General features: G+C 45.1%; 1 protein-coding gene and 1 long non-coding RNA gene across 2 annotated transcripts; one reads left to right on the top strand and one right to left on the bottom strand.

Annotated features, from left to right (window-relative positions):
* Window positions 1-1,486: 1,486 nt before the first annotated feature.
* Window positions 1,487-6,379, top strand: GP9 (glycoprotein IX platelet). Its single transcript, XM_064667998.1, has 2 exons — window positions 1,487-1,605; window positions 3,197-6,379. The coding sequence occupies exon 2, from the start codon at window positions 3,204-3,206 to the stop codon at window positions 3,825-3,827; it is 624 nt and encodes a 207-aa protein (XP_064524068.1). The 5' UTR covers window positions 1,487-1,605; window positions 3,197-3,203; the 3' UTR covers window positions 3,828-6,379.
* A 3,543-nt stretch (window positions 6,380-9,922) lies between these two features.
* On the bottom strand, window positions 9,923-20,263 carry LOC135420480 (uncharacterized). Its single transcript, XR_010433534.1, has 3 exons — window positions 19,700-20,263; window positions 12,857-12,949; window positions 9,923-12,173 (listed from the first exon to the last, which is right to left on the bottom strand). It is a non-coding gene; the product is annotated as an uncharacterized LOC135420480 (long non-coding RNA).
* Between the last annotated feature and the right edge of the window lie 273 nt (window positions 20,264-20,536).

The following is a 20,536-nucleotide window of genomic DNA, read 5'->3' as shown; positions in this document are numbered from 1 at the left end:
TTTACATGTCAGAAATTTCCCTTCCTCCCAGGAAATTTCCCTTCCTTGTGTTATAATTTCCAAGGAACAACAGCTTGGAAACATGGCTCTGCTGCACATCTGCAACATCAGAATCTCCCCTGGATTTCATTCCCCAGTGCAGAACACAGCTCAGAGCCTGTCCCCAAAACAACACTCTACATAGAGCTGGCCTGAATTAAACATCAGCTCCACAACCAACCAGGTTTCCAAATGTCAGCTGCTATCTGAATTCTGGTGTGTTCATGACAGGTAGCTAAAGCAAAGGAAAAGTTAGTTCAATTCTACCCCAGAATTTTGCATACTGGAAGAAAAGTTAAAAGAAAATCCTGGTTTTGTTTTTCTTTTACATAGCCAGTTGAAGAGGTACCTGTATATTATAAACCTGCATCCTCCTGAATTCCTGCCTTTCCAGCAAAATGCACACAGAGAGTGTCACATGTCTATTATTCAGCAGTTGATATCCTCCAGCAACCTGACTGTGAAGAATCTGCAGGATCATAATCCTGCTCTGAGCTGACCCCAGCTCCTGGGATTGGGAAAACAGGCCATATATGTGCCAAGGCTGTCCCTGTGCTCTGGGCTCTGCTGGCTGAGGGGAGCCTTGACCAGGAGCCCTTCCCAGTGCACCTTCCCTGACTGTCTTGGAATCTGGGTCTGAACTCCAAACCAAGCTAGAACACTGCAAGGAAATTAAATTTCACAAAATATCATATGGACCAAAATAGGGATTGGTGCTTTGATACACCCCCACCCCATCCTTCCTTCTTCACACCTGAAGTGGTGTCTGAGTCCCTCTAGCTCAGGGGTTCTTTACTGACACCAAAGGTACAGGTCACTCTCTCCCTCCTCACATAAAATCACCTCTCCAAGTCCCTGATCATCACAGAAACCTTCCTTTCACTTGTTGGCTTAAACTTTTAAGAACATGGGTGACCAGAACTAACTCCTGTATTTTGGGTGACTTCAACACTATTTCAACTCCTTCAATTCCAGTCGATGGCATTAATATTTCCCTATCCATCAAAGAGCTCATTTGACTAGTGTGAGTTGAGCTCATCTCACTGTCATAGTTACTCTGATGTGTGTTTTTACAAATTTTGTTTAAGCAGTGGGCAGGCAGATATCAAACCCACCTGACCGACAAAAACTGAAGCTCCACTTCATGGGCAAACTTCAGCTCCCTCATGTCCTGCTGGGGCTTGTGTGTGCCAGCATCTGAAGCCCAGAGTAACTTTTATACCTGTAGATTTTTATAGCTGAGGGAAAAAACCTCACTAGATTTCAGATGAGGTTTTCCAGATATCATCAGATGTAATAGGAAAAACACATCAGCAGTAAAGGAAGGATTCAAAAGTGTTTCCTCCTGGCTGCAGCAACACCCAGACTGCCCCAAGCACTGTGTGCTGTCACACCAGCCAACCACACACGCATCTCCCAGGGGGAGGGTTTCCCACCGGGCACAGAAAAAGCTCCTCTTCCTTCCCACACTTCCTTAGGGCCTCTTCCCACAGCAGCCCCTGCACTGCTGTGCCTGCTCCAGCACTTCACCAGGCACGGGAGAGGAACCAGGAGGAACCCACCAGGGTAAGGGGCACTCAGGCACTTCCCAGCTCTCCCCCTCTGCATTTTTGCCACAGTTCTTGTTCCTATTTGAGTTTGGATTTCTTGCTGTTTCCATATTAAATCAGGAGAGAACATCTTTTCTCTAGATATCATTTAACTTTTTTTGTCAGATGTCATAGTCTGTCCCTTTAAGATGTTTGCTTGAAAAACAATAACTTGAGTTGATTTCTTGAAAACTCACAGATAAGTATCTAGAATCAGAGCAAAGATAGAATAAATACTTGCTGACAGACATAGGTGAAGATCACTATTTCAGCTTCTCTGTGAAGTTTATAATTTTATGCAGCGTTAATCCAACTCAAAATATAGGAATGTAGTATTTAGATGAGGAGTCTAAACCTGCCTAACTTAATTTTGAAAAGCTAATTACATAATCCTTGAAAGTAAATAGAAGCAAATTAATTTAAAACAAAATCAATCCATTTTTCCCTATAATTTCAGTCTTTATTAGATGAAACTTACTGGAGAAAAAATTGTCTCACCTTATTTTAAGAGGAAAACTTTTTTTTTTAGTTCTAAAATATCTTTACACTTGAAACCATTTTGAACAATTATTTTTCTAAATTTCATTCTACATTAGTGTAATTTTATCTCATTATTGCCTTCGTATGTAAAAAACCACACTGTATTCTTTCACTCTATATTTGGTTTATTTGGGGGGGAAAAAGGAGGAAATATATTTTAATTCTAGGATGTATTAAAATCATAAAGAAAGATGGCTTCAAGATTGGAAATTCCCCAACTTATTCAAGTGAATTTGTATTTCAAACTCTAGTCCTGTGCAAAGATTTGCAATGTATTTTTAAATGCAGAGAAGTAGTAGGGAATGCAGGAAGGGAATAAATTTAGAGGTTTTAAACTGCCAAACAGAAGGGACCAAGATGGAAGTCTAGTGGGATCCACCCTCCAGAAGGAGGAATGACATAGCAAGAGGCATAATAACCTGCTGGCATGTTTATTTTATCCCTAAAGGACAAGCAGTACCAGATATGCAAAGTTTCCAATTCTCTATTCCTCCAGATCTTAAACTGTCTGTTATCAGAGGTGCATGAAGCTACAAGGTGGCAAAAAGAACTTTTTGTCACATAAAAATAGGTATTTCCTGGTTAGAATCTTCATACTGTCAGAAAAAAGATGTTTAGACATTTAGAACTATTCAATTCCTAAAGCCTCATTTTGAAAAGTGATTCCAACCCACAATTTTAACACTAGATCTGTGAAGATACTGAAGTGGAATAAAAACCTTTGCCTGAAACTAACCTAGCTTTCACCATTGTCTTTTGGTGACAATGTGTTCCAGAACTTTGAACAATTACCTATTCTGTACAATTATGACGGAAAAACATAGAACCAGAGACAAAACAGCAGCACTGTGCTCTGTCCAGTGCATTTGTGGGGATGTCAGGAAGAATGCAGACAGCTAACGATTTTATTCCAAAAACCTAAGCCTCGGGGGCAGTCCTGGGAAAGAAGGAACTGTGCCGTAGTTGTGCCCTTGGGATCGTGCTCAGGAATGCCGCTGATCAGATCCCTCTTGTCATTCCCTGGGCAGCTGAAGGATGCGCGGGCTGCGGTTCATCTCTGCGGTGGGATTTGCCACGCTGCTCTTCCCGGTGATCCAAGGGGGAGCGTGTCCCTCCTCCTGCAGCTGCGGGTCCCCGGGAGGGTCCCGGGGGCTGCACGTGGACTGCAGCTCGCGGGGGCTGCGGGCAGTGCCCGGCCTGCCCCGGGACACCCGCAGCCTGGACCTCAGCAACAACAGCCTGAGCCGCGTCCCCGCGGGAGTCCTGGACACCCTGCCCGGCCTGGAGCGCCTGGACATGGCTGGGAACCCCTGGCACTGCGACTGTCACATCCTGTACCTGAAGCTCTGGCTGCAAGACTTGTCTGCACCCTCCCTTGCCAGCGTCAGGTGTGCCAGCCCAGCTCCCATCAGGATGAAGCCCCTGGCAGAGCTGACTGGGAACGAGCTGGGGATGTGCAAGAGGCTTCTCCCAGTCAGGTGTCTGGGGTTCTTCTGGCGAGACCTCATTTTAATTGCTGGAGCAATAATTACACTTCTTTTAGTAGCATGGGCTCTGAAATTCTCCAAAAAGCTCGTCTGCCAACTGAACCTCGGCCGGTACGGTGCCAGGGGCCGCCTGCTGAGGAGACACAACTCCAAAAGCCACAAGGCACACTGAGCTGGGCACTGCCACAGCTGGAACAGAAACATCCAACTCCTCTACGAGCAAAGCAAGTGCACTGGCAACACTGGTTTGAATGGTGACTGCTACAAACAGTTCGCAGGGCTCAAAGGCTGGGTCCTGGGATGGACAAGCTTGCCTGAATGAGGGACTCCTGGTGAGGTGTTGACAGGCAAGGTTCATTCTGCTGCCACTACTCATGTGAAGAGCATTTCTGCTAAATTTTTTTCTAAATTTTTTTTTTAAATTTTTTTAAATCATTCAACTTAGCATTTTCCACTGAATTCTCAGCTCTTATAGCAAGCAGATTTACATCCCCAAATCCTACACTTTTTAATATATGGAGATGAACATCAATTGTACTATTTTAGCAATTCTTTTCTCATTCACAAGTTCTATGAGTTTGCAACCCCTTACCCTCTCTGTGTCCCACTGGGCTTGGTAGGACCATTCTTGTGTGCAGACAAACTCAGCCACCTCTTCCCCAGCTTCAGGAGTTTTCTGCCAGCAAAACCATTATGATTATATAGACCAGCCACTGAATGCATCCCTTACTGAATACATTTAAAGTTGGACTGGTAAAGAGAATATAACCAGTAAAAATAATCTTAAATATTATTGAATTTTCTGGAGAGTGAAAAATAAAAAAGCATTTTATGTGAAATCGAAATAATGGACGTTTATTGAACATTCATACTCGCCCAACTTTCTCTTACACAATTCTAAACGCTTCTGATTAAAATTCTAAGACATTTCCAGAACTTGTCTTGCAGTTTTACTACAGACATTTGATGCTCTGGATTTGATGTGTAACAGTTTTGAGAGGATGTACACTCTTCCCTTCTCCTCTTGTGTGCCCATCCTCATAGAAAAACTGTTGTGGTAACTCAAGCAATTGTTTTCTCCCCAGCCTAAATCCCAAGAGTCCAAGGCCAGCAATTCCTGCTGTGACTCCACCTGCTCTGGTGAAGTCAGGCCAGTGAGATGGGAGAGCTCTGAAGATCTAAAATTAATCTACTGTTGGCAGTTCAGTTGAAGACACAATTTGCAAACGCTCCTCCTGACTCCAAACCTGAGCTCGGTTCTAGAGGCCACCTGGTGAAGGTGCCAAAGGCTGTTTGGCTCTGCACCAAGCTCCCTGTGAGCTGGGTGGGCTCCTTGGTGCAGCTCAGCCTCTCCCCACAGGGCTGGGGCTGAACCTGTTCCTCATGGGTGGTGCTACAATGGCCGCGCGCTGTCGCTGCTGTGAGAAGCCACAAACACCCAAGTCAAAGACAGCAGAAGCTCACAGGGACATTTCCAGGTCCCTCTTGCCCCCGTCAGAGCATTTCAGCAATATGGAGTCAAACTTCACTGCTGACTGCTGGTGACATTCTGAGACAGCTTTAGAGGAGATGTGTTCCTGCCTGTGACACCTTCACTGCTGGTCCCCCTCCTGCACCCGCAGGGAAGGCCAGTCTGATACACCACCCCTCGCCAACCCAAATCCATGCCCCTTCCGGGCGAGTCCCGTGACACCAGAAACAGCCACTAAACCCCCGGTGGGTCTGCTGGAAGAACCTGTGAAGCACAGAGAGATTTGGGGCAAGGACACGCACCAGGGGTAGAGGGTTACACAGATCAGCCATAAGGTGTAGCTTAGGGCTTCACACTGGGAAAAGGGAAGGAACAGACCCAGGTGCTTTCCCTGAGACATAATTAATGGTCTGGGAGACAACACACCCATTGCAATGGGAAAATCTGCACGTGATACACAGAGGGGAACAAGAAGAGGGAAAGAGTGAGTGCACAGAGCTCTGGGTCACCTGGAGTGCTGAGCAATCAAAAGCAAGACTGCACAGCTAGAGAGGAAAGATGAGCTGAGGACTCAATGCAGACAAGTCACACAATCCAGTAACGATGATCTCCCTGGTATGACATTGCAGCAGTGGGCTAACAGCACCTTTTCTTGTTAAAATAGGGAGCATCACTTAGGGATAGAAAGACTTATTTACTTCCATGTTCAGATAAGCTACAGTAATTCAGCATCAGTGTCTACAAATCAGGAACAATCAGCCGCAGAAGAATCAGAAAAACAACAGTAATGCAAATAAAGGATCAGAAAATAGATCTTAAAAGGAGATAAATTTCTTTTAAAAAGAGAAATTTAAGGAATTACAAGATCGCAGTTTGTATGAATCTACACAAAGAGAAATTTCTAAACAAAGGATTAGGAGCAGAAATTAAAACATCAGACTAGGAAAAGGGCTCAAAATCTAAGAGTGAAAATAATTATACACTGAAACAGTGTGTCAACCATCCCTCACTCCTCTAGTTTTATTCTACATTAATAACCTCTGCAGGACAGAATTTCAAATAAACACAAAGGAACGTAGTGCTGTACACACCAAGATAATTTTAGAAAATTCTCCTGCACTGAGCTGTCCAATTTTTTAAAAGACAACTACATTTTTGTATGGGTGCAAAATATTGCACTCTGCAAACTCCCATGGAGAGTCTCCTAAATGATATTTCTTGTTTTCCCAAAATAAAATAAATCATTAACACTATACGTTTACCACTCTCTTTTGTGCCTATAAACTAGATATGCATAAAATAGTAAACTGTTTTACTGTATGGCTTCAGTGGTACAAATACACAAAAATAAGCAATTAGCAAACGTTTCTGCTTGCACCAACCAACATATCAAACAAGACACACAGAACACAGGAAAAAAATAATTGAGAGAACGTATTTTCTGTCCTTGTAAGAGGAAAGAAGAGGGAATTTCTTCCATGGCAATAATTCACATTCTACTAAAAGAGTATTGTATTTATCACTTTTCATCCATTTGGTTCTTACCTAAAAAAACACAAAACTCTGCAAAGGGGCCAGCTAGAACTGCTAACTGAGCCAACTGAAAGCTCAAAGACAACATTCAGTGTTTATCTGGCAAGGTCACTGTGTCATGCCACATACCCCATCAAATGGCATAACGAACCCACAGTTGTAACAATGTACAAAGACAGGAAAACACATCAGCTATCTCAGTGGAACATGCAGGCAGCATTCCCAAAGAGCTCTGGGAAGATCCCAGAAACTGTTACTGCATCGTGCCTGCAAGAGGGCAAACTACTGCCTAGATTTGCTCTCACCTTCTTTGGTGACAGAGGTGTAACTGCTGGGACAGGGCACAACTAAGAAGTTGGGAGGTTTGGGTCCACATTTGGCAAGGCAAGCAATCGGACTCAGGATTACTGAGCAAAACCAGCTCCCTGCAGCACACAGAGCAGGTCTGTGTAAACTGCAGTTCAATTCATGGGTAAAATAGTTGCAGGTTTCATTTATTAAATGGAAAGGCATGTGAATCACCACCTTTTTCTTGAAATGCTCAATGTTTTCTTAACACTGTAGCAAACAGCACTGCTCAAGCTGAATGATTTCTGCTTAGCTTTGTGCTTGGTTTCTGCCCGGCGTCTGTAGTTAAGTTTTTTCCAGATCTGTTGTTTGAGCTCATGGATCAGGGAAGTTTGAGGGGCTGGCACACATCATGCAGTGCTGTTCTCCGTTGTGCTGAAGGGCCATCATACTATTAATGGAAGGTAATTCACTGATCTCTGCTCTCTGTGACCAGGGACAGCAGCCAGGGAATGGCTGGAGCTGTGTCAGGGCAGGCTCAGGTTGGATCTCAGCAAAAGGTTCTTCCCCCAGAGGGTGGTTGGCACTGCCCAGGCTCCCCAGGGCAGTGGGCACAGCCCCAAGGCTGCCAGAGCTCCAGGAGGGTTTGGTTGATCCTCTGGGGCACAGGGGGGGACTCTTGGGGATGGGTCTGTGCAGGCTCAAAGCAGCTCAACCCCTAAAAATCACCCTGTCTCAGCTCAGAGCTGGCTGAAAGGCACAAGTGCTCTGTCCCTCTGTGCACTGTGCAGCCAGACTGGCCTGGCACCCGTGATGCCATTCCTGAGTGCAGCCACCCTGGAGCCGCCTCCTGAACTCAGCTACAAACACTTTTCTTTGCGAGAAGGAGACAAGTACTGAAGAATTAAAGCACTTTTGCTCATTTACAAGAGTGCAGGCACCAAGGAAGAAAACTCTGAAAGAAAAGCAGAAAGGAAAGGGCCGCACAATGTCCCTCGGGCAGCAGCAGCAGCCTGCGGGGGTCACTGGTGCTCCTCGGAAACCGCAGCAGCCGCGGGAAGCGCGGGGAGGAGCTGCCCGAGGGGCACGGAGCCGGGATGCCAAGGGTGGGGCAGAGCAGGAAAGCAAGGGAGGAAACGCTGGCACTGCCACGGACAGCTCATATGGCTGCTTTGTGTTTATTTTTAATGGAAAATACGCACTTTCCCGCTGCGCTCAGGGGACACCCGCCGCTGGCAGGGAGGGCGCAGGATTTTACAAAACTACACGGCTTTGAGAAAGGAGCAGCTCGAGCCTTCCTACCTTGGCAGGAGTGTCTGCTTGCAAAAGACAAGCACGAGTGCATGTCTGTGATGCAAGTTATTTTCTTCAGAAGAGTAAAATTACAATATTTTTTCAGGAAAAAACACATACCACATCCCGTGGATTCACTGAATTTGCTTGATCTCCCCTCCATGTTCTAAAAATGTTGATATTTTCAGAATATACGTTTCTCATGTGTTTCAAATTCCACATGCTTCAGACAAATGAGTGAGATCTAAGTGTACTCAACACCTTTCTTTTCCCCACAAAGCACGGAGGAAACAATCTGAAAACAGCTTTTTCTTTCATCTTAGACTAACTCCCATGCTTTGAGTACCAGCCCAGTCCTCCCCAGGAGCTCTGGGAAGCTCCATGACACGGGTACATGGCATTTCACAGTTCCGAGGGTCTTCTCTAAAATGTAAGTCTCTGTCAGAAGTAGTTTTGAATTTGCACTAACAACTGGCCTCGCAGTGATATCTAACTTGGATTTGACTGTAAACCTTTGCCTATCCCAAGGCTTGTTCAACCTATGGAAAATTAGTTCACATTAAATTCATACTAAAGACTAAGTACAGCTTTGCTCTAAGGAATGAAACACATCACAAAGTTAACAAGCTTGCTCTGCATTTACCTTTTTCCATCTTAGTTACACAGATACTGTTTGCACTGACCACATATGGAATTGCATTAATGCTACTAGAATAACTCCAAAAAGAGAATAACTCATCCAACAGGAAGCTTCAAACAGCAAAAGACCAAGAATATTCCCAGCCTAAGAGGATCAGAAACAGAGAGGAACTCTCTCAGCTGAACAGGAAATGTCTTTTATTATTGAACTAGCAAACATATATGGTAAGATCTAAATATTAATTGAATATACAAAATACATGCAGAATGCAGTGAAACAAGCTCGTTAGTTGGTCTAAGCTGCTCCCACTCTTGTACTCTAAACTAATTAGCCAATATACATTCATTCTCATACTGGCTTTATGTGTAAATGCACTGTTTTAGGAATTATTAACATAGAATTTTAGGCTTCACAAAACTGGGACTCTTCAGGCTGACACACTTGTCGGTTATGATTTACAGCTGAATTACATGATTTTATTTTTGCCTGCCAACAGGTGAAATGACTGCACTGAAAAATTAACAATTCCTACCCAATGACTCCTTTGACAGTGCTAAGTTGATTGTAAGGCTTAGTAATGCTAAATTTGCCTTAGTAATGCTGTTTATCTTTATGCTTTTTCTCTTCAGAGCACTACACAAAACACTTTCCCAAAGTGCTCCGAGTAATTTGCTAGAAACATTTGCTGTTACATTGATTCCAACAAAATTTAGATTCCACTCAATAACGGGGGTGTGCCAACCAATTGCTTCAGTTCCATGATGGCCACATGGCTGCTGTTTATCCTGAGCTCCTGCCCACGGGGACTTTGCTCCTGAGGTGGCCTCTCTCAGTGCCCTCTCTGCAGTATTCCCAGCTGATCCAAGGATTTCCCCCTGTGGCAGTTTGAGCCACATTAGAAATCTAAAATCCAATTTTTAGGCTTCCCCCACCCCTTCTCAACAATTTATCCTAACACCGGAGAGAAACTTTCATTTATTTACACAAATAAATACTATACAAACTAAAGGCAACTATATATATATATATATATATATATATACATATATATATATATATATATATATATTACATTGCTATCAGTCAGTCCTTTCAAGCCCCTCCTTTAACTTTAGTCCAGGAGCAGCCTTTAAGGCTGACATGTAACACAGTCTTTTGCTGTGGGAGTGTTCTGGGCTCCTGAACACTCCCCTCCTCACCAAGTCCAGCAGTTGTTTGTTGTAGTCTCTCCTCCTCATGAAGTCCAAGAAGATAGCTTTGAGTCCTTGCTCTCCTGCTGCTGGTGATCTCCCTCTCGGTGTCCCACCTCGGTCCGTAGGCTGCTGCAGTGCAGCTTATCAAGCGCCCACGGCCTGGAATCTTCCTTCCTCCACATCAGTTCTCGGCTGCCCCCGCTCAGCTTCAGCAGCAACCCTCGAGCTCTTGGCTCATCTCCAATTTCACCTGGGACTCCTCCCGAGTGCCAGACCTACCTCCACGGCCCAGTCTCCTCGCTCAGCTCAACTCTGAGCCCCTCCTCCACTCACAGTGGAGGGAAAGAAAAGCCCTCCTCTACATCTTCACTGCAGAACCTTTTCTGGAGGGGGAAGAAGGCTGGGCTGCAAAGCCTGCCTCTCTCCTCTTACCTCAGGTGCTGTGAATCCCTTCCTTCACAGCACACACTCCAAATGCTGACTCTAACTCTAGCCAAAGGCTGAGCTGGGGGGTCGCAGGGCTCCCCTCTCCCCCCCGGAGGGGAAGAGAGGGAGCCCAGCCACCCCCTGGCCTTGTCCACCTACAGGCAGCAGACACGAACAGCAAAACAACCGAGACTGCCCTGCCAACAGCTTCCCGTGCTGTGATATGTGATTTTGAGCAGAAGCGAACGACATGGACAGTGACTGGCTCTCCAGGGAACACTGCCCTGGCACCCAAACACCTCTGAGCCCCTCGAACTCTCAAGGGGGCCAATTTCAAACTATGACACCCCGGGCAGCAGTGCTGATGTCACTGCAGCAGGCACAGCTCCCGACTGCCATGGCAAGGGCACTGTAGGCAAATAAATCTGAGCTGCCTCCCAGAAGCTCGGTCGATTCATTTGGGTTTGCTTGGCACTTCCTCGTCTGACCACCAGGCCTTGGACAACCTGCAGCTGGGAGTGGAATGGTGCTGATTTCATAAGGACATTGTCTGGAAAAAGTGGATTGAGGCCTCTTCCCTTGGAAGAATATTAAGGAATAGGAAATCCAGGGCATTCATCTTAGTCCAGGGGAAAAAAATTCTCATGAAGCCCTTTAATGGCCTTGATCTCTAGGAAAGGAAGTGTCAGCATGGATGGATCACAGCCTCCCTATAGCTCCTTGAATTGTTTTCCTTGTCTCCTCTTTAGGAGTCAAAAGGGGTTTTCCTCTAAATTAATAATTTAGGTTTTGACTAGGATACATACCTTGTCTCTTATGACCACAGAGAAGGACTATGGAACCTGACACATCCAAATAAAACCCACCTTTGTAACCCTCTCCTATCAATAGTAGTGCAAAGCAGCAGAACTAAGTGGCAATGGCCACACCATCCAAGCCTGCCCTCAAGACAGCAGAGCACTTAGAAGTGAGGCCATGTTTGACTTCCCTGAGTCTGCAAGGCAACTGCAGAAACCAGTCATTTAATTTTCAGATGCACTTACCAAAATCTGAATTATTGGAAGACCAAAACTAAACCAGCAGTAATTACAACCTGAAGGAAAAGGGGCAATCTCAGTCCGTAAGAGAACACAAACTGAGCACAGGCAGGACCTCAGAGGCCCTGGAGGGTTTCCTTTGCCTCCAGGAACAGCTTTGTCAGACGGCTCTGAAACCAGCCCGACATTGTCACCTAGTGGCTGCTCCAAACCCTCGGGGAGCAGAGCTCCTCCGAGCCGGTCACCTTCCACAGCGAGCCCTCGGGAGTGGGATGGGATAGAGCCATTTTCCAAACAAGCTCCCAGTCACTGCCAGTTCTTGCCAGAGCCCTCACACAGGTTTTCTGTCGTGAAGTGTCAGACGCCACAAGATGTACATTGATTTCTATCGACAAGACCCTGAAGTTACTACACTTTTGCACACTGGAAACACACTCCCCATTTGATTTCTTCACTGTGATTAATCATTTTTAGATCTGCCTGGAGTTTCCTGCTACTACAGCTCCCAAAGTCACAGCTCATTATTTATATTGAAACTTGACAGAGGTTCTCTTCCTTCTGTTCTCCTAAAGTCATGATGAATTTTGATGTAAACTAAAATTTGACTAACACCTTTGGTTGTTTGGATGGCTTCATCCTATCAAAGTGCAATAAAATAAAAAAGAAAAAATCTGTAAATTAAGCAACTGAAACAAAATAATGAAATCAAATCCCCTCATGGGTCTTTTTCCCTACCATTCCTTTTCTGTTCCTGAAAGTCTGAGAAGGTCTTTGTGAGATAGTTTTAAAAAAGAAGAAGAAAGTCTCAACAAAATCAGTACTAAATGAAAACAAAATTAAAAACTCTCTGGCAATCTGTTAGCCATCTTCAAGGAAGTAAGAGAAATTTAGAAATCATGATATATTATTCTATTTTGCATTAAAATTCATTGGGTATGGTATGGTAAATAACATAAAGACTTACTGACCTGAGTGGGAAAGAGTTTTGCTTCAGAAGTGAAATCCAGTATTCCTGCCTAATGTTAGTCTCATTTGGAAGAACAAATCAGTAACTCCAAGTGCTCAGCAGATTCACAATATATTCCAAAACTACAGAGATCTTTTTCATCCCAGCCTTGTGTAATGAAACCTGCACAGCATTTGTGCCTCTATTTCAAATAATTTACAGCCATCGATGGCACACGAGTGTCACAAAATTGCTCTTTGTTCTTATACTAAAAGTTCAATGGATCAAAAATCACACTGAATATGCTACCTATGAAATGAAAACAAAAATACTATTCTACGCACAGGAAAAAAATTTAAAAGGCATTTTCTTACCAGATTTTCTCCTTTTACATATCTTCTTGCTCCTTATTTGTCTAAATCTTCCAGAGGCAGCTCAACTAAGGCAAAGAAACCATAGAGAAAGTACTGGAATTAAACAGAAAGATGATTTTGGTTACATTTTTCCAATATGTTATATCAAGACTCTCATCTATATTTGGGAAAACTGGAATGTGCACTTCAACTGAAGCTTTGCTGGTTGTGTTTCAGTGCTATATTTTACATATAGCAAAAAATTGTGGGATTTATTCTAAATCTACTTAAGTCACAGGGCTAAAGCAACTCTCTTTGGGAAATAAGAAAGCTATGATGTGTAAGATAACTTGGAAAACCTCTACACAGACTCTTTAGAGCTGATAAAATCTTTACAGTACAAAAGGAAGAAAATGGGGCATTTCACTTTTTTAACCTCACATGAGGATCTTTCAGACTTCACACAGGAGAAGCAGCAGCAATTACCCCGTAAACACTGACACTAGACATGTTGAAAAGAGAGTGAGTATTCACAGCCCCTATTTAATCTATTTACACAATTCAGAAGGTATTATATACATGTTTCAAATGGAGATACTGATATGCATATGTACAAGTATATATATACACACAGACATAAATATATTCATTTATCTCACAGACACACACACACACATATATATTCAAAAAACATATTTGGATATCTGATATGGGCTTACCGATATAAAGATATCTAGGCTGATACTGATGAGTACTTTACAGTTTTATTTCAGTTTATTACAATAACACTAAAATATAGTTTTATCAATTTATCAATTCATCACCACTAAGTCAGAAAGAGAAACAATGAGACTGATCTAACAAACTTAAAAAGCCCCTATCCATATGGAGGAAAATTTACACTGCATAAAACTGATTCCTAAGTTAAATCCACCAGCTCTGAAAACCTGGGCACTCTAAAAACCTTTAGAAAACTCTGAAACTTGGGCACTATGAAAACCTTTACCTAATTGATGTGCAGCAGCAGCATTTTTAAAGGCCCCAGTACATTAGAATGACCTCAGCTCCCTCAGAAATCTGTACCAGGGTAAAGTTACCATTAAAAAATCTGACTACTGTGGCAATACCAGGGGAGCTCAAAAAGACATATGGAAACTGCACAAGCCCAGATTTTAGGAGGTCTGATAAATTTGCAGGTACTACACTAATCACTCAGAAGAATAAAAAGTCAGCAAACTCTGCAGATTTCCAAGTGCTGCTTTCCAGAGCCTTTAGCACTTTAAACAATATTTCAGGTAGATGCAGCCACAGGCCAAGTGGTAAATCCTCAGTCCATGTGCACACTGCTGCTCTGTGGATGCTGGTTGCACTGGAAATTCCAGAGAGGAATTCTGAGCAGTGCACCTGTTACAGGTATTTCACTCACTCCCTCTCCCTCCCCTCCTGAAGGTGCCGCTACGACCTGCAGTGCCAAGATGGGCCAGGGCATCACAGAGCCCAGGGATGGCACAGACCCCCAGAGCAGAGCACAGGGCAGCACAGAGCCCCAGGGATGGCACAGACCCCCAGAGCAGGGCACAGGGCAGCACAGAGCCCAGGGATGGCACAGACCCCCAGAGCAGAGCACAGGGCAGCACAGAGCCCCAGGGATGGCACAGACTCCCCCAGAGCAGAGCACAGGGCAGCACAGAGCCCCAGGGATGGCACAGACCCCCAGAGCAGGGCACAGGGCAGCACAGAGCCCAGGGATGGCACAGACCCCCAGAGCAGAGCACAGGGCAGCACAGAGCCCCAGGGATGGCACAGACTCCCCCAGAGCAGAGCACAGGGCAGCACAGAGCCCCAGGGATGGCACAGACTCCCCCAGGGCAGGGCACAGGGCATCACAGACCTCAGGGGCTGCACAGATCCTCTGGAGCAGGGCTCAGGGCAGCACAGACCCCCGGGGCAGCACAGACTCCCAGAGCAGGGCACTGCCTGGGAGGGTTCGCCAAATAACCCTGGTACAGCTTCCCCAGCAGCTCTGCGGTGTTCGACACCGACTGCAGCTGTGCCTGGGGAGATCTGTGACTGGCCTGGGCCACAGATTGAAAGGGTTAATGATTTCCACATTCCAGGATCGCTGGGGGACTTTGCAGGCTGGGCAGATGCGGCTGTCGGCCCATCACAGCCCATTGCCCCGCCGATCCTGAAAAGGAAAACCCTTTTCCTGTGCCCCTCATGGAACTCTGTGCGGGCCCAGGAGCCATTGGAGGCTCGAGGCATGGCCCGAGACAATATTCATGGATATAATAACTCATAACTCCTTGGAGTGTGGGGGTTTCCCTCTCCCACCCCCAAAGGATCAAGGCCACCACTTCAACTCACAGACATGGAAGCTGCAACTACCAAGTTCCATTGCTGGACCTCGTGGGCAGTGACTATAGACATCTTTCCACTCATCTTTTCTTTCTCTTACTACTTACCCTTATCCTGTCTTTCCTTTCTCTCCCTTATGGATTTTCCCTAAAGGTTATCTTTACACCATATTGCTGTAGATGAGAGATATAGATGATAACACCCAAAATGGCAACATACCTGTTTACCTTTGAAACAAAACTGTTCTAAAATAAACCCTACCTATACCTGTTTTCAAACACCGATTGTTCAGTGTCATTTCACTCTAATCCACCACAAGGGATTTATTAATAAGAACTTGGGTTACCCCTCCTTTCTGGGGCAGGTTATAACAGCCTGGTCTCTGTCTCCTCTTACACCCTAGGAGATAAAACAGGGCAATGACTGGCTTTCATTCCCTCTAGAACAGACAAGGAGAAGGGATGGGTGACTGTTACGACCCGCCCCAGGAAAAGGGGAGAGGGGGGTAACTCAGGTTCCATCAAAAATTCTTTTGGGGTGGATTACAGCGAAACGACACTAAATAATCGGTGTATGAAAACATATATGGATAAGATTTATTTTAACAATTTTGAATCAGTAGGTAAGTTAACATTTTTGGGTGCTGTAACCTTTCTAGGGAGGAGAAAAATGCATAGGGGAGAGAAAGACAGGGTGAGAGTAAGGGAGAGCAAGAAAAAAAAGAAGATGAGATAATCACCGCCCACTGGATCCAGCGATGTCTTGATCCGCAGGTGGTGGGGGGAGAAGGAAAAGCAAAAACCCCGCCAAACCCCCAAAGTCACCAGTCAAAATTCATATACTTAGCACCTCCCCCAGGGCGGGGAGCCGTCCCCATAGGTTGGCGTCCCCCTCTTTTGGCGCGGAGTCCACGAGGAGGGCGTGGCAAACTCAGCTCTTCCCGCCTTTTCGGGTCTTGACATCTTCTGCACTGAAGGAGGGGGGGGGATGGGCCCAGTTGCCCACCAGAAAGTCAAAAGCCTGTAGAAGTCTCCCAGAATGCATAAATCATTAACTGTTTCAGTCTCTGACAGTGACTAAGATTGATTACAGCCTTTAGGAACCAAGCAGAGCAGAATTTGCATTGATTCGTTCAGAAGATGATTAAGCCATGTAAATGAATACAGCATTTCAAGTGACAAAGAAGGCAGTATCCACAACTGAGTCATCTGAAAGGACTGCAAACAGCTTATGGCTTCTAATATTCAAAACACATAACTTGGAAAACTTCATGAACACAATTACAATTTTTTTATTACTAGCTTGTTCTGAGACTTGGCTGATAACAAATCTAACACCCACACTGGGTAAGAAACATCGCACATGACAGAGTCATAGACTGCCCAACAACTGAATAATAGAAGCTATTTCATTGCTGGGAATCACCATGGAGGAGACACGATTTTTCTCACAGCAAGGGTAGGTTCTGCAACCTTATAAGGAGAAGTACTCAGTACAAATGCTTGGTTGGAGAAGTTTCAACCCCCAAATTAATCCCTGTTTATTTGACAGCAACTTCCCTATAGCTCAACAGTTTCCTTGCCACTTGTGCTAGTACAGTAACAGAACACCAGGCAGAACCAAGACTTCTGCTAGAATAGGTCTTGAGTGGTATCATTTTTCAAGATTCCAAGAGTCTTCCAAGTGCTGTGGCCACTGCAGCTTTGAGGGACAAAGGGTTGGGTGTGGAAAAGAGAGCCCATAAGGCTCTCCAGGAAAAACCCACTGTAACAACTGGGGGCTTCCCAATTAATCCTGATTGTCACCATTACTTTAAAGAACATCTCTGTCCATATGTTGCTCCCCAGTTCCTGCTCACATGGGATACAGACATACAGACATGGAAAAGAGAGGTGCCGTGGACAGCAGGAATATCTGCTGACCAGTGACAGGCTTCAAAACACCCATTTCTATTGCCCCTCTGCAAATGAGTTCCATACCCCACCCACAGAGAGCACAAAATGTCTCTCCTGTAAACATTAAACACTCAGGTAACTTTCCTCAAAAGGGCCTTAGAACACTAACAAATTAAAAGTAAAACTATTAACATTTTAACTAGTTCAGACACTACTGAACTTTAAAAAGAAAGTTCTGGACACAGATATCCTTAAATCAGCATGACGTTCATTTTGGACTGAATTACTAAACAGTGTACTATTACAAGATTCTTCTGGTTGCAGTTCAGAGCAATCCATTTGTGTAAAAGAACACACCCCAAAATACTGCAGGCCACAGTTTGATCTCATAAACCCAAGAGTCACAGAGCATGTATGATTTAATATGCACAACCAGGAATTTATGGTGTGACCCTTGGGGTGTCCTGTGCTGGGCCAGGAGTTGGACTCAGTGATCCTGATGGGTCTCTCCCAACTCAGCACAGTCTGTGATTCTAAATATTTGGGGCTATGTCAGGTAATGCTGAGTATGGGAACATGGTTTTATTACTTAAGGAAAAGAGAAACAACAAGCAAACAACAAATAAGTAGCTATTTTGCATATATTATATTTATGATAAAAAGTGGTCATGTAACTATTCAACTGATATCTCTCTTTTTAAAAAAATTACAATATGTTAGTACTTTTGGTGTGTGAAAGAGCTCAATCCCTTCCAGCTGACTCAGCTGTAAAATCAGCAGCCCATAAAGCCATCCAGAGTTACAGATTCTGTTAACCAAAATCTAACCAGAGAATGGCTGTACCACAGAAGGACAATTAACATGTCAAATAACACGCCTGCATTACAAATACAAGGAGAAAATGTGGAAATTTGCTGGAAAATTTATCTTGGAACACAGTATAAACAATGTACCAACCAAGCCATAACTCAAGTAATCTTGGTTTTCATGAGCAATTTTGGCAATTGTTCTATATCCCCACTGGAAGTTACTTGGAATGAATAGTTGCTACTGCAGAGAATTCCAGCCATCTATAAACTCACTGAACCATCTCACAGTTCCAGAATTCACTTGGAACCCCTGCCCTCTGCTCCTTCAGAGAGTGGGCAACAGATTTTAGGACTCCTCCTTGTGTTTTTTTCCATTTCATATGAGATCACTGTATGTGTTTATTCAGAAGGTCAGAACTTAATTAATTTGCTTTGTCACTCCAAGTGTCCAGCAGCTGCCTTGAAACACAATCCAGTCTCACACCGAAATTCTGTTATCCAGTGTGGCAATTGCCAACAACCCTGCACCTCAACCCACTTGTTAGGGTTGAAATTCAACTTCCCCTCTTGAAGAGAATTAGTTGCCTGAAAAGTGAACTGTGACCAGGGCCAGTGTAGGGGGTCCTTGCCATGTTCTGGTACTGCTTTCTAGGAACTACGAGAGAGTGGTTTCTACCCCTCTCTACCCTTCTCTGATGAATCACTCTCACATGCAGCCAGATACAAACTGCAATCAACCCAAACCTATTTTGTTTGTCCTGATCTTTGCATAAAAGGCATGTTAAACACAAGTCTGGGGATTAATCAAAGAAAACCAAGTATTTTAGCATTTAAAGCACTATTTACTGTTTTCAAAACGTGAGAGAACTAATCAAAGATCCCTCATAGAAGCCTAACAACATAACGTGACAATTTGTGGGGTTTGTTTGGGGAATTCTTTGTTTTAGAAGCAGTTAAAGGCTCATGATGAAAAGCAGCAACAAGGACAATCAATAAAAACAAGTTTGCAATGATCCATAGCAAGGATAATGGAATGCCTGATTTATAATTATCTTCATAGAAGTAGCCCCTTTATTTTTTCACTAAAATGAGGAAACACAAGGAATCATAAATATTAAAGACTGACAACTCTAGCAATGTTTCTACCTATAATCTAAATTTCCTGAAGTGCTTTGCTCAGACTCTGAATACATAATTAGCATGAAAGCATACACACACTGATGTCTTATTTCCTCTTAAGCACCTTTTCTGTCCTGGCTGATCAATATCCTAGGATTCAGTGGCCTGTTTAATTCAAAGTTGCAGCTACCAGCAACAGAAAGCCTTTGATCCAGTTTGACAGAGCACTCAAACCTCTGCTCTTGCTAGAAGGTTACTGTGGACCACCGAAAATATTTATGCAGACCTGAAAAGGAATAATCATGAAGCCACCCAAAAATACAGAGCAATTTAAGCCAGGTTGCTATGCTGGCTCACTGATATCAGGTTGCTTAACTCCTGCACAGCTACCCATGGGACAATTTAACTCTCACTCTCACTGTCACACAACAGTTTAATTTCACAAATTTATAATTTGAAACTATGAGGATGAATTTAGCTGATCCTTGGCCCACAGAACAGAGTAACAATGTGCTGTGTCACAGCATTTCACTAGCAAAGCTGACTTTTATCAGCATCTTGACTCACCACATAATCTAAAGTGTTAAAGAGCACTTTGTTTTGTAGATAACTCAGGTAGCAGATAAAATACAAATAATTTCAGACTGAGATACACTGAGATACACTTATCTCAGTACACGTACCCAGTTTGTGATGCAGTACACGGTCACACATACACAGGTGCCTGTGTAAGACCCTCGCAGGATGTTAACAGCTCTAAAGCCGTCTCCCAGCAGCACAGGACCTTGCGAGGATGAAAAACCGTAGCCCTGAGCCTTGGCCTGTGCCTACGGAAACAAACCACAGTCCAGCTCAGAGCTGAAAATAAACAGCCAGCGAGGCAAACCAGCTGCGCTTCCTGGATGGCAACGGCACCTGTGTGTCTGTGTGTGTGTCTGTGTGTGTGTGAGTCACTGCAAAACGTGTGCACGGGAACACACCGACACAGGGACACCGGCGCAGAAATCCGCCCCCGCCGCGGGGATGCGGACGGACCCGGCACGGGCAGGTCCACACGGGCGGTGACCCATCGGCACCGCCAGAGCCGCCGCCCCCGCCTGCCCCGCACCACGGGCTGTGCCGCCGGACGGCGACCGCGCAGGCACCGGGGCAGCTCCTGGGGGGGGCCGCACCCCCGGCCCGGGTATTCCCCGGGCACAGCCCGGCCCGCTCGGTCCCAGCGGCGCCCCAAGCCTGGCCGAGCCCCGTGAGGGGCGGTGCCGGTGAGGGGCGGTGTCGATGCCAGTGCCGGTGAGGGGCGGTGCCGATGAGGGGCGGTGCCGGTGAGGGGCGGGGTCGATGAGGGGCGGTGCCGATGAGGGGCGGTGCCGGTGAGGGGCGGTGTCGATGAGGGGCGGTGTCGATGAGGGGCGGTGCCGGTGAGGGGCGGTGCCGATGAGGGGCGGGGTCGATGAGGGGCGGTGCCGGTGAGGGGCGGTGCCGATGAGGGGCGGTGCCGATGCCGGTGACGGTGAGGGGCA

The sequence above is a fragment of the Pseudopipra pipra genome, chromosome 11 (assembly GCF_036250125.1).
Source record: "Pseudopipra pipra isolate bDixPip1 chromosome 11, bDixPip1.hap1, whole genome shotgun sequence".
In the NCBI taxonomy this organism is placed as follows: domain Eukaryota; kingdom Metazoa; phylum Chordata; class Aves; order Passeriformes; family Pipridae; genus Pseudopipra; species Pseudopipra pipra.
The sequence above is the reverse complement of the archived record's forward strand: the minus strand, read 5'-3'. Positions and strand labels throughout refer to the sequence as shown.